The 14,765-nt window shown below is 34.5% G+C and overlaps 1 protein-coding gene across 5 annotated transcripts in view; it reads right to left on the reverse strand.

The window, feature by feature from the left end:
- LOC131160190 (protein HESO1-like) overlaps positions 1-14,765 on the reverse strand; it is an 85,150-nt gene that overhangs the window by 52,929 nt on the left and 17,456 nt on the right. For all 5 annotated transcript variants that reach the window (XM_058115592.1, XM_058115593.1, XM_058115595.1 and 2 more), the window contains one exon: positions 6,009-6,197. In XM_058115592.1, coding sequence (XP_057971575.1) covers positions 6,009-6,197 — 189 coding nt within the window. The remainder of the gene's footprint in view (positions 1-6,008; positions 6,198-14,765) is intronic.

Below are 14,765 nucleotides of genomic sequence, written 5' to 3' on the forward strand. Positions count from 1 at the left end.
TTAGCTGCAATCTTTAATGCGGTGTTTTGGTCATGGCTTTCTCGTTACTTGGATTATTTGAGTGTAATAAAAGATATTAGAAAGGAAAAGTTCTTATAATAGGCATAGACACTTGAAATCACCTAAATGCACTGAGAAATTAAAAAATTAATTAAAAAAATAATAAGAATAATAGTTCAAAGTTAGGTCCTTTCCTAGATGCTGATGACTCTGGACCTTGCTCAGATGTTTGCTGATAATTTTACAATTTTTAGTATTTTTGCACAAGGTAATTTTTTTTTCAAAATAGCCTTATAGAGCTTTCCAATGAATCATGGATCACTCTGCTAGGTTCAAAAAAAAGAAAGTTATAAATTATCTAACTTAGAGGCATAATGCAGTTCAGATTTCCAAAGTTTCATGAATTTCTCATTATTTCATTACTTCCTGCCTTAAAAGTCCCACTTTAGATCAAATATCAACCAACAAGGTTTCCTTGGAATTAACCAACCATTGAATCATTTTTTTTCTTTTACGATTATCTCACATTAGATTCTCTAAAGTTATTTTTGGTAAATTACACTGACACTGCTTGAGGTTTGACATAATTGCACTAACACCCACTTAGATTTCAAAAGTTACACTAACAACCCTTTCTTCTAATTTGATCAATAACACTAATGGGTCAAACAAAAAAAGACCTCTTATAACCTAACTTTTTAAGTAAATTGCATATAATTAACAAACATTACTCTATTAATTTCATTTTGAGTGAAATAAAAACATTAAATAACTAGGACTTATATTATTATTAGGGCAATAAACATTAATGAAATTGATTTTCTTTTCTTTTCTTTTCTTTTTTACTATATGTGTGTCCACGCGCAAGTGTGTGCACACGTGCTGGTGTTTCAAAACATTCTTTCTAATATTGCTTAGAGCCATAATATGCATTTAAAGTGAAAGGGGGGAGGCTGTAAATGATTAAGGCAACACATAAATGTGATGATATAAATAATTCAGAAAATTATTAACGAGGGATAATTTAGCGAAAAATTATGAAGTTGACTATTACCAAATCATAGATTTTCCCAATGATTTTTTATCGTAAACAACAACAACAACAAACCAAGCCTTAAGTCCCACTACACTAGGTGCAGTCAGCCACATGAATCCTTTTCCACTCTTACACGATAATGGGCAATTTCTTAAAACAAATTCATGACTATTAAATCCTTACAATCTCATTCCAAATTATTTTAGATCTACCTCTACCTCTTCTACTGCCCCTCACAATAACTAGCTCACTCATCCTCTCTAGTGCACTATTTGGCTTACGTAGCAAATGCCCAAATGATCTAAGTCATCCCTCCCTTATCTTTTCTTCTATAGGAGTTACACCTAACTTAATGCAAATATGCTCATTTCTTCATTTAACTTTTAACGTTATACTACTCATCTACCTTAACATTCTTATCTGGGCAACTTCTACTTTTTCAATATGTTATTTCTTAGTTGCCCAACATTCTGATCATATAGAACTTCACTTTTAATTTTAAGGGTACTCTATAATCATGCAACACGCCCAAAGCACTTCTACGTTTTACCCAACCTGCTGTAATTCTATGCATTAAATCTTGTTCAATTTCTCCTTAGCTTGCATAATAGGTCAAACGTATCGAAATCTATTAGTGTTATTGATTTCTTGACCATCAAGTTTAATCTTCTCTAACATCCTACAACTATGACTAAAATTACATTTCATATATTCAGTCTTATTTCTACACATCCTAAAACCTCTAGATTCTAAATCTTCTCTCCATAATTATAACTTAGATTCTACTCCACCCTTAGTTTCATCAATTAAGATAATATCATCTACAAACAACAAGCACCATGGAACCTCCTTTTGGATAATTCTAGTAAGTTCATCCATCACTAGAGCAAAGAGATAAGGACTCCAAGCAGATCCTTGATGTACACCTCTTATGATTTGAAATTCCCTAGTCTCTCCACATGTAGCCCTAATGCTAATCATCACTCCATCATACATATCGTCAATGAAACCAGCATACCTACTAGATACTCCCTTTTTTTTTTCCCTTAAACCCACCATAGAACTTCTATATGTACATTATTTTACGCTTTTTAAAGTAGATAAAAACTATATGCAATCGCTTCCTCTTTTCCCTAAACTTTTCCATTAATCTTCTTAAAATATAGCTTCTATAGTAGATCTCCCAGGAATAAAAAACCAAATTTATTTCTAAGACCCTTGTTTAAAAACTTAAACTTTGTTCAATTTACCCTCAATTTCATTGTATGTCCCATAAGATAGTTATTTAAAATAGTAAGTTACATGGATAAAATATACCTAAAACAATAGCATTTTAAATGAATCTCGTATTCCCATTTCCTGCCATGTTTGTCCAAATTGTTTGCTCTTGTATATTAAGACAAATAAGGTAAAATGGACCTAAAAAATAGATATTCAATCAATTCCAATTTGAGACTTCTCAAAATATAATCATCTCAAGTACCTTAATATGAATTTATCAAATTAATAAAAATATTAAAAAAGAAATAATACCCTATTTTATCAAGATTTAGTGATGAATACACCACTCACAACGATGATACCCCTAGTCTAAGTAAAATGGGATAAAGTCCTAGGGCCGATTGAGTAATTGAACATAACATTAAGTTTCTCACAACAGAAGGGCTAAAATGGAATATCTTGATCAAAGTTAATAACCAATTATGTTATTTACTACACATTAATAGAACAGGTATTACAATAAATAAGCACTAAACCTCAAGAGGTGTCCTAGTGACTTTTGAAATATCATGGATTGACAATATAATTATGCCAAACCTCAAGGTGTATACATGTAACTTACCATTTACCTTTTAAAGCTCTCACTACATTCATCCCATGTCAGACTAGGGGCAGGGAGGAGCCCCAATTCTCTTTAAGCACTATAAATACTCCTCTTCATTAACTCTTAAACTGTGAACAGCAGAACAGCCATTCAAGACTTGTGAAACACTCCTTCTGTATTGAGCATCTCCTCTAGTGAAATATTTTGAGCTCCTTTCTCATTTTACCAAGGGATATTTCATCAATATCCTTAGATCAACCCTAAAATCTATCCCCTGGAAGATTTGTGAGAAGTAGAAGACTTGGTCCATCCCTTTGATATGACGCTGAGAGATTGAAGGCCTTAATAGAACACACACCCCCCCAAAGCTCATCCGAGGCATGTCAAAGCTTCAACCTTCCACCCCTCAAAGGAAAGTTGAACTTAAATTTGGGGAAATTTTAGTTAATTTGATTCTTGGTTAGGTGATGCATATCGTTTCTCACTGCTCCCTTTTAATTGTGCAGAAATGATTAGGGATATTTATGAAGAGACTATGTTTTCATAATTCCTTTAATTTTCAAAATTCTTTTTTAAAAGAAAGTTCATTTTTTTAATGAAAAATTTATTTTCTTGAAAATAATTAAGTTCTTTCTTGAAAAGCTCATCTCCATCAATCATCTCCAAAAAGCCCTTAGTAGTATCTTTCCTTTCCATAAGCATTAAAGTTTTTCCAAAATTTCTCTTAACGTTTGGCAAACAATGCCAGGGGATTTCACATATATAAATATAAATACAACTCATTGTCCTCTTCTCATTTTCACTAATTCTTCATAGAGAACAAAATAGGAGTCCAAATCCATAGCGAGATAAATTTGGGTGACATAAATGCCTAACCCTTTATCATCTTTTAACTAAGTCCTTGAGGTTACAAGAACTATTCCTCTTATCTGAGCAGAAAATAGATAGACTTCATTTTCCTAAAAAATGACTCTTCATAAAGATTTTTCTTCAATTTTTCTTTGTTTATTTAATTAAAATATATAAAATAAAATAAAAAGGCAACCCGATTAAGCCCCATCATTTTGAGAATCAAGGGTTGGCCCCTACCAGCCCTGGTTTCACACAATTTTGATTACAGTTAATCCCTTTCGTGTGAGGATGACTGGTCCTACATCAGTTGGCATCAGAGTAGGATTGCCTGTCACCTCCATTTAACCACCATTACCGTGCAATCACGCTGCTGGTCCTGGGATGCTTTTGTCATTGCTGCTGCGTATCAACTTTTGTGCTGCCTACTTCTTCAACCTTATATTCAATCAAGACCCAGCTTAAAACAACCTTACTGCAATTGACACCCAATCTGAACCTCTGTCCGCAAACCGAAGCCATGAGCATTCTATCAATCAACTAAACCAAGGCCAACAATTAATGGACAAGATGGGCTTGTGGATCTCTGATCCTGAATGGAGGGAGGTTTGATTGGATGGTGATAAAAATAAGGTAAGCGGGAATTAGTAAATTTGCAGTACTTATTAATTTGGATGAAAAGGGTTTTAAATGAACTTCCTTAATTAGATTTTATTAGGTTTTTTATTCTTTTTTTTTCTTTTCGTGATTTTTTTCCAGAGAGTTTCCAATCCTCTCTCAACATATCAACTGAACTGGAGCCCATAACATCAAAATCATACCTTTTCTTCGATGGAAAAGGTTTAAATGGAGCTTCCTCATATAAGTTTTTTGTGAGGTTTTCCCCACATTTCCCCCCCTGCGGTTTTCTCTTTTTTGAAGGTTCCGGTCCTTTTTTGTTTGCATATTTTTTATTTTCTTTCTTAAATCATTTCCTTTTTATCAAAAAAAAAAAAAATCAACCAAATCAAAGCCCCAAATTTTGAATCAAACCATATGTCATTCTGACCTTTCAGTGAACCCGAACCATCGCAAAATTTATCATCTAAAAACTCTAGCTCAACAAAAATTGATTCCTTATCCTCTGGCATATTCAGATTCCTTTGGTAACAAAATAAATAAATACTTCATTATTTGCATTCTGAACCAGCATCTCATTTGGTCTTACACAGTGATTTTGCTTGGAACATATGGAATAAATTATTTGGCATGTTGGAAGAAGCTTCGGTTTGTCCAGCGTCAGTGAAAGGAATGGTGGCAATTTGTTTTGAGGACTTTGGAAGAAGGAAGGATAGGGCTGTTCTTCGGAAATGTGGTATATTTGCAGTGCTGTGTGGTTTATGGTTGGGGCACAATGCATGAATTTTTCAGGGAAAAATTTGAACAGAGTGCTGGTCCGGGAAAACATTCATCTATTGGCCTCTTCATGGGACGTTGGCTTTGGATGCTCTAAGAGAGTGATCTTTCTGGAAATTCGGTGAGATTGGAGGAATTTTTTGCTTTGATAGTTCATAGTATTTTTGTGTTTTTAATTCCTTTTTCTTGATTTTCCAGAATTTTGATGGAATACATCTTATTCTCCTCTTTGTAAATTCTTCTTTTATTAATGAAATCTCTTCTTTTGCTATCAATAAATAAATAAACAAATAAAATACCATTTTTTATAATAAAATACCATATATATCCTAATAATTTGATTCCAACAAGATGAATCCACATTTGAGTAATAATGAAGCACTCATGGTTCCAACAAGACAAATCCATAAGTAATAATGAAGCATTCATATTGCTTAGGAATGGAAATGACTAAATTTGGATTCCTAATCTGGTTCATCCCCACTCCAAGTTCCAAACAAGTACCTAAAGCCACCTCCATGCCCATATCTCAAGACCATGGCTTCACCAAATGTTTTGCCCATTGAAAACATCACTAGATGGACTCGTTTGAACAATCCTACTTCATCTCCCTGCCATTGCCACCATTTCATTGCATATATGGTTTCCTATACTCTTATTCCAAGCATAAATCATGAATAATTACAAGCACTAAAAATGTAGAAATCAATAACTATTCTGATCTCAATACAACATGCCAAGTGGCTCCAATTATATGGGTAGTACGTGGAAACTTAAGAGATTTTCCATTAAATTAATAAATGTTTCAAATACATTAATAAAGTTCCATTTGCATGTGTATGTGTTTATGTTCTTGAGTGCATAATAAAAGAGAGAAGTAAGAAGTTAAGAATAAAAGTTCACCATAAATTTCCTTTGCCATCGCATTAAAGACACGAATCAAATCACTTCGAAGATAATAATCGCTTGGCTTTGGACAACGAATGACATAAATATGACGAAGTAGTTCTTCAAGTTCTTGTGCCTGCACTGGAGTTATTTTCTTCCTCTTCATTCCCTTCGACTCAAGCTTCATTGCTTTCCTAGGTAGGACTGAAATAAAAGTGAAACAAGTGAAAATACTGATAATTTACTATTTAAAGTATTTCATAAAAATCATGTGCTAGGCTCAGAAAAAGGTGGGTTTGCGCCAGAACAGCCCTTTATGGATCCATACACTAGAAAGAAAACTGACTGCATGGCTATCCCCAACAGCCAAACCATGCTAGGACGAGATGAGGCAGAACAAATTATGCAACTAGTATTCGCATGTATCTACAAATTTATCATTTGAATTTTATTTTTTTTTTAAATCGAAGTCCAATCTTTTAAAAGGCTTTACAAGGCTTGGCTCAAGGCAAGGCATGTCTAAGTGCCTTGGGCCTCAATCTAAAATAACAAATCCCAGAAAGGCTAACACATTACACATTGAGGCTTACGTATTTGTACAAAAGGCACATCTTTCGCCCTCTTTGATGGGGGCTTACACATTTCAAGCGTGTGATTCTCAAGTTAGATTCGGTTAGAAAATTTTAACTACATGTTTATGCAAAAGGAATGTCTTAACATGAGTTGATTGCCAAAACTCTTGAGCCTTAACCTTTTCAAAAAACAAAATTGGGTCATATCTTAGATCTTGAAAATAATTTGAACTTTGTAATGTTATAGCTATCTTTTGCCATGATCAAGGTCTTAAATTTCAATTTTGACTAAAATTCCGAAGCTCTGAAAGTAGGGAATTTTTTACGGAAATTTTGATTTCGTTGTCAATTTCGATCGGTTTGAAAAAGCAAGGAAATTAGAAGTAAAGCATGGAATTCTTTAATGAAACTTTGGAAATGGTCAATAGACATAATAATGTAAGTTTTAGGACAAATATATTGCAAAGTAAATACATCCATGGTCTTAAATTTCCACGAAATTGTCAAAATTTCCGATTTCCGTCACCCTCGAAATCAAAATGGCAGTCGATTTCCGTCTTGCATAATTTCCGTCAAAATCTCAACGAATCATCCGAAATTTATAGAAATCTCAAAATTTTAGCGAAACTTGTCAAAACTTTAACTATTCGATGAAATTTCATCAGAATTCAAATGAGAAATTTTGGAGTGAAGTGAAATTTCTATCTTAATTTATTTTATTTTATTGAAACAAAAGATTATTACAAGTGCTTTTGAAATTGTATGAAAAAATAAACTTACAGTAACATTCTATTTAACCATTCATGTCTATATTATCATTATTTGTACAATAAATAATATTTAAATGATTTATGAATTTCATTTGTATTAATTGAATATATTTAATGTACATTATCTTACAAATATGTTTGATACACATATTATTTTACAACTTTTCCACCTCATACAAAACATAGATATATTTAATTTGTAATATATTAGTCATAAAACTTATAATATTATGTTTCTTAACAATTTCTAAAGTTTCACAAAGAATTCCATGCTTTATTACAAATTTCCCTTATTTTTTCAAATCGAAATCGAAATCGAAATTTCTGTCGAAATTTCCGTATATTTGGAGCTTCAAAATTTAAGTCGAAATCGAAATTTAAGACCTTGAATACATCTATGTTGTGTCTAATGTGCAATAGTTGTAATATAATATGTGTATTAAATACATTCCTAATATAATGTGTATTAAAGATATTTAGATATTTGGTTAATATAAATAAAATTCATAAATCAATTAAATATTATTTATTGCACAAGTAAAGATAATTTAGACATGAATGGAAAAATAAAATGTTGTGATTTTAATTTTTCATATAATTTCAAAAACCCTTATTTTAATCTTTTGTTTCAATAAAAAAAAAGGTAAATTAAGAGAGAAATTTCACTTTATACCTAAATCTCACATTTGAATTGCAAGGAAATTTCATTCTATAGTTAAAATTTTGACAAGTTTCGCTAAAATTTCAAGATCTAAATAAATTTTGGATGCTCATTTGAAATTTTGATAGAAATTATGTAAGACAAAAATTGGGTCTGCCCAGTGTCAATGGAGACATTGTTTATTTCTTTTGAGGGTTTTGGTAGAAGAAAGGAGAGGGTTGCCCTGTGAAAATGAGATATTTTTGCAGTGTTGTGGGGATTATGGTTGGAGCGCAATGCATGGATTTTTTCAAGAAGAAAATTGAATTGGCAGCTGGTTTGGGAGAAGCTTCATTACCTGGCTTCTTTATGGTGTGTTGGTTTCAGTTGCTTTAAGGGAGTTAGTTTTTTGGATGTTCAGCGAGATTGGAGGAATCTTTTGGTCTGATTATTATGTTTTCTTTTTCCCAGCTTTTATATTTTTAGATTATTTTCTCTGGATTTTTCCAAAATTTGATGGGAAAAGTCCTTTTCTCCTTTTTGTAAATTCTCCTCTTATCAATGAAATCTCTTCTTTTGATATCACAAATAAAAAAACTATGTATGATGGAAATCAATGGCCATTTCAATTTCGATGATGTAGAAAAGTGGAAATTTTGACAATTTCATGGAAATCTAAGAACATGTCCATGATATACGTAATGAATTCAAGTAAGCAATTTTTGAATGGCCAACGAGTAGTTTTTAAAACTTATATTTGATTTCTTTTTTTACATTTTTTTTGTGATTTTATTAATTTTTCTTTTATAAAATAAAATATGTAATTTATTTACATATTTTGATCTAATAAAAATTCTCAAAAAGCTTATGCCTCAAGGCCTTACATCTTACATATTGCCCCTTAAGGGTTAAAACGCATCGCCTTATGCCTTCACCTTTTAAAGCACTAGATTGAACATATAAAAAACCCTATAGAGTTCTAGTTCTTATATGAGGCATGTAATAATAAATGATGCAACTAGAAGAAGAGGCATCCCTTCCCAAAAAGGAGCATATGGAACAAGAGCCAAGCCTTAAAGGGACCCCCATCCACTTTTTAATAACATAGACAAATCCCTACCTAAGAACAAATATAACATCATCTTCATGAACTTAAAATGCAAGAGCATTGAAGAAACAAATCAACCCTGTGGATCTATAACGGTGTACTCTAGATTTTGAGACGTCAAGTTATGACTAGAAGTCACTAGATCAATATTTAGAATAAATACAATCTATAATCATGAAAAAGGCTTTTAAAAAAAATAGATCCATTTGATAGAGAAAAGAGATATTACAGCCTAGGCAAGGATGGGAAGTCCTTCAAAAATTAAAAATTAAATAAAAAGAGAAACAAAAATAAAAAATAAAAAATAAAAATTCAAAAAAATTTATCCAAGAAAATCCCTCTTTAATCCCTTCCTATCATAGTTCACCAAGCACTCAAAATTAGCCAGTTCTCTCTAGCCCTTCTTCACCTCACTTTTACCAACCATCACCAACGTGTGTTTTCGGGGAGTTAATTTATATCCCTCCAAACCACCATGGACCTGATTGAAATTTATCTATTTCAAAATAAGTAAATATTTTAGTTGTTATAATAAGTTTCAATTACCTTTGAGACTGTTTACTTGCAAGGAGTGAACTTTGTTGACATGCCTCACATACTATAGATTTTTTTTTTCTTGATAGAAAAAGAAATTCATTAGATAAAGATAGAACTTACAAGCAGGAGAGAAAACATCTCTTTAGCAAAGTCTGATAAAATCCTCAGGAACACCAAAAAAAAATATTGCAAAAAAAAAAAAATGACAAAAGAAACTCAAGACGCCCTAAGAAGAGGCTTCCAATCGCGCTGAACATCAGAAACACACATTCCCTTGAAATTTCCAAAGCCCATACACTATAAAGAAGCCATAAAAGAATCTTTCCCACACCAACCAATATGGTAACTTCTTCCCTGCAAATATACGCGCATTATGTTCCTTCCACAAGCCCCAAAACACTGCAATTCCTTCCTTCTTCCTCCCAAACCCACAAAAGAAATAGCCAAGAACTCCTCTACTGTTCTAGTACAAACCTAGCTTTCTTCAAAGTAATTGAATTATTAAATAACTAGTTTCAAACCTTCCATGCAAAATCACAGTGCAGGAAAAGGTGTGAAACAGACTCTGAACAATTAAAGCAAAACACACAAATATCAGGTAGGAGAGCCTTTAAAGGTCTCCTCATTTGCACCAAGTCATTAGTATTTATCCGATTAAGCACAACCAACCAATGAAACGCTTTGATTTTAATGGGAATTTTGACCTTCCATATAACCTTGTAAAGAGGAAAAGAGAAATTTGTCCCAACCAAGACCTCAAAGAAAGATTTACAAGAATAGACTCCTGAAGAATCCAACAGCCAACATCAACTATCATTTCAGAAGATACCCTACAATTTTTATTCAGCATAATTAATAAAGAAGATAACTCAACAGTTTTCCTATCATTCAAGGCTCTCCTGAAGTGAAAATCCCAAGGGAGGGCCGCCCAAGTCTACTCTAAATGAAGAAAAGGGATCATTTTGCCCTAAGATCAATTGAAAAAGCGAGGAAAAGAGGTGGGCAAAACAACAATACCCATCCATAGGTCTTTCCAAAAACGGATATTACAGCCCTTACCCAAAACAAATTTAGTATGGGGAATAAACAGAGGGTAAATCTGAGATATAACTTTCTATGGACTTTCCGAAGAGCATCTAAAACCCAAATTAGTATCCCATCCATTCCCATCAAGTCCAAATTTACTTTTGAACTGTATGCCACAACGAAGAAACCTCTAGCGGGAACCGCCAAAGCCGCTTAGCCAGAACAGTCGTGTTCCTAACACCGATTTTCCAAGACCCAAACCACCTCCCAACTCACCAAATGATCCCTAGAACCTGCTATCCCTGACCAAAGAAAATCTCTCATAATTTGTCATCTAGGAGAATAGCTCACTAAAAGCTTTTGGAGAATGAAACACTCCAGTCGCTACCTTCTCCAGCTTCTCAAACCTCCATCCTTTATCCTCACAGCCATGGTCGTGATGGCAGTGATTCTTAAAACAGTGCCTCTCACAATATCTTTCTAATCAAATTCCTTTCTAGCAGTTCTGAGATGGTGGAAATAAAATGGGTGTTCTTTTTCTTTCTATAGCAAAATAAGAGATTTCATTAGAAAGAGATGAATTTACAAAGAGGAGAATAAGACGTCTATCATCAAAATTCTGGAATAATTCAGAAAAAAGAAACTATAAACACAAAAAAAAATACTTTCAAGTATCAAAATAAAAAATTCCTCCAATCTTGTTGAATTTCCGAAAAGCTCACTCCTTAAAGCATCCTAAACCAAGGCAGCATAAAGAGGACAAGTAATGATTTTTTTTCCAAAACCATCTGCTTATTCAATTTATTCCCTGAAAAAATCCGTGTATTGCTCTCCAACCATAAACCCCACACCACTGCAAAATTCCACATTTCCAAAGAGCAGCACTATCCTTCCTTCTTCCAAAACCCTCAAAAGAAATAGCCAACATTCCTTCCACCAACACTGGACAAACCCAAGCTGCTCCCAACACGCCAAATAATTTATCCCAGAATGTGCCAAGCAAATCACAATATAAGAACAAATGAGGTGCCAACTCAGAATTAAAACCACAAAGCACATAAACATCTGGAGATAAGGCCTTCAAAGGTCTCCTAATTTGCAACAGATTATTAGTATTGATTCTATTAAGCAAAGTCAGCCGAATGAAAGCCTTAATCTTTAGGCCCTTCCAAATACATCAGAATAAAGGAAAACAAGAGTTGGAATGGGTCAAAAATTCAAAAAACAGTTTATAAGAATAGACCCTAGAATGATCCAAAGCTCAAGACCAAGTATCCCAATTTGAATAAAGATGTCACCTTCCCAATTTCCTTACCCCATTGTCCACTCTGGAGATAAGGCCTTCCAAGGTCTCCTAATTTGCAACAGATTATTAGTAATGATTCTATTAAGCAAAGTCAGCCTAATGAAAGCCTTAATATTTAGGCCCTTCCAAATACATGAGAATAGGAAAACAAGAGTTCGAATGGGTCAAAAATTCAAAAAAAAAGTTCACAAGAATAGACCCCAAAATGATCCAAAGCTCAAGACCAAGTATCCCAATTTGAAGAAAGATGTCAATTGTTCAATAACAACAATAGGGAGGAGAGTTTTATCAATTCTCTATCATTCAAAGATCTTATGAAATGAAAGTTCCAGGTAACCAGAGGGCTAACCGAATCAACCACAAAGAAAGAAATCATACTACCTTGATGAGCTCAATCGAAAGAGACGAGGATAAGATGGGGGAATAGAACATCATTCCCCAACCACAAATCTCTCCAAAAATGAATTCAATAACCCCTCCCCACCACAAAATTAAAGAAATCCTTTTTGCCTTCTCACTCTCCAAAAGGTTAGTCTCCTCTTCCTTTTTGTCCAAAAAATCCAGCTACTTAAGATGCTGGCTTTTCTAATTTTCATATTCTCCTTCAAACACCCCTTTATTCCAAATTTTCATATTCTCCTTCAAACATTTCAACTTCCTCATAAACCTAAACCCTTCCCAACCCCTCCCTATGTCTTCATCCCACGAGTTCCTTAACAAGGGCGTAAAAGAAGCATGGTCCAGCACACATATTCTCAAACATGAAAGGAATGGTATACCTTATGAAACCTTACCTGATTCCAACATAATGGGGAAGTGATCAGAAGTAGTCTGTGGAATACAATTTGAGAAAAGTTAGGGAATTCATCCTCCCAATCACTACAAAACAAAAATATATCCAATCTACTAGCCACCTCTCTAGCCCCCTACTCCTAGGGACCAAGTAGAAGTAGCATTACTTACGGGAAGATCTCTCATACCACACATCCTAATAAGCAGAACAAACTGCTGCATACTATCATTAAGTATGCCCCCCCCCCCCCCCCTTCCTTTTCTTCTCCCCCACAAACCTAACCGCACTAAAATCCACTCCCACTATCAACCTAGGTGAGCAAAATCCAAAAATGTAAGAGAGCTCGTCCCAAAAAGAACTCCTAAGAGTTGGTATAAGAGGACCATACATAGAGGATTCCCACCAATGGCCCCTCCCTTCCACTTTGACGAGAATAGAAAAGGAAAAGAAGCCCAAAATCCCCTCCCACTATCCACCTAGGTGAGCAAAACCCAAAAATGCAATAAAGCTTGTCCCAGAAAGCACTCCAAAGAGTTGGTCAACGAGGACCATACATAGAGGATACCCACCATTCACCCCTCCCTTTCACATCGACAAGAATAGAAAAGGAAAAGAAGCCCACTAAATTATCCACTTTAGAGATAGATTGAGAATTCCACATAAAAATAACACCACTAGAGGCACCTTGATAAGGTAAGAAGTCCCATTCCTTACAACGACTGCCCCAAATGCTCCTAATAATCCCTTCATTGATCGTCTTCATTTTAGTTTCCTGAATCAAAACTATATCTACGGAATACTTAGACAGCACTTCCTTGATTAGGCTCATTTTCCTCTCACCCCTAGACTTCTCACATTCCAACTAATAATCTTCATATTTTAACCCGCTTTCCACCCTTCCCCCAGCCCCATCATTATCAATAAAGGAAACCACATTTCTTAGTTCTTTTCAAACTTTCTTCTTCCTTCTCTCATTGGTTCTAGGGCTCAAACCCTACCTCACCTCCATTCCTAAGTGGTCTACTAGTTTAAACCCAAGGCCTTCTAGGAGCTTGTGCAAGTCTATCAAGTCTTTCTCACCTCCCTCAGAGCTAAACTCATAGCTACCCCCCCCCCCCCCACCCCCCAAAAACAAACAAGAATCCTCCTCCTGGCATAAAATATTAGAGACAAAGTGAAGCTGATTAGGAAGGAGAAGGATACCATACTAGTTTGAGAGGAACTTGGATCCCCCCAAAGAAGCATCTATCTTCTCATCATTAACCGACCCATTGCCCGAGGAGAATACAAGCTATTGACACGAAGGAGATTAAGCTCAGTGTTAGAAGACAAAGACCCCCTTACATTCAAAGCATTCAATTGATCTAAAAATTGAAAAACAAAGTCCTCAACTGTCTGTATACAGATACGATCCCTATGTTAGCGATTATTCTCCATTTGTAGTCAGGTGTTACTAGTCAGTGCATTCTACCTCGAGACATATAGACCCTCATCTTCATTTGCTCCTCCAAATAATTGGAACAACCCGTTATCTTCAGCAAGTTCAAACTCAACTCTCAACAAAAGTACTGCTGAATTAAAATCCAATTCCAAATGAAGGCTAACTTTCTCCTAACACTAAGAACTCGCTACTAGAATACTAGCTTATCTAACCCATCCTCTTCAAGATCCCCACTAAAGCGTTCAAACATCTGAGCCTGCCCTTCCTCTTCAAAATCAGCTCTCATCTGATCCACCAAAAGCTCCTTCTCTGATTCACATATACTACCCATCTCTTCTTCTGATCATACATCAAGTCAACCCCCATTTCCCTTCTGATATCAAGAACATCCTCTCTAATGGAGCTGCGATTAGCAGTTTATCTTGGCTGCAAATATCATCCTGCTTCTTGCTGCTAGTAGAAGCCTCTTCAATATAACCCTTTGCCACTGATATTTTGGATCCATGCTACCTTCTGAACTCTGCCCACCCAAAATATCCAAGTTAACTTGATCTGGCTGTCCTTATCTACCTCTGCCAC

The sequence above is a fragment of the Malania oleifera genome, chromosome 7, assembly GCF_029873635.1.
Source record: "Malania oleifera isolate guangnan ecotype guangnan chromosome 7, ASM2987363v1, whole genome shotgun sequence".
In the NCBI taxonomy this organism is placed as follows: Eukaryota; Viridiplantae; Streptophyta; class Magnoliopsida; order Santalales; family Ximeniaceae; genus Malania; species Malania oleifera.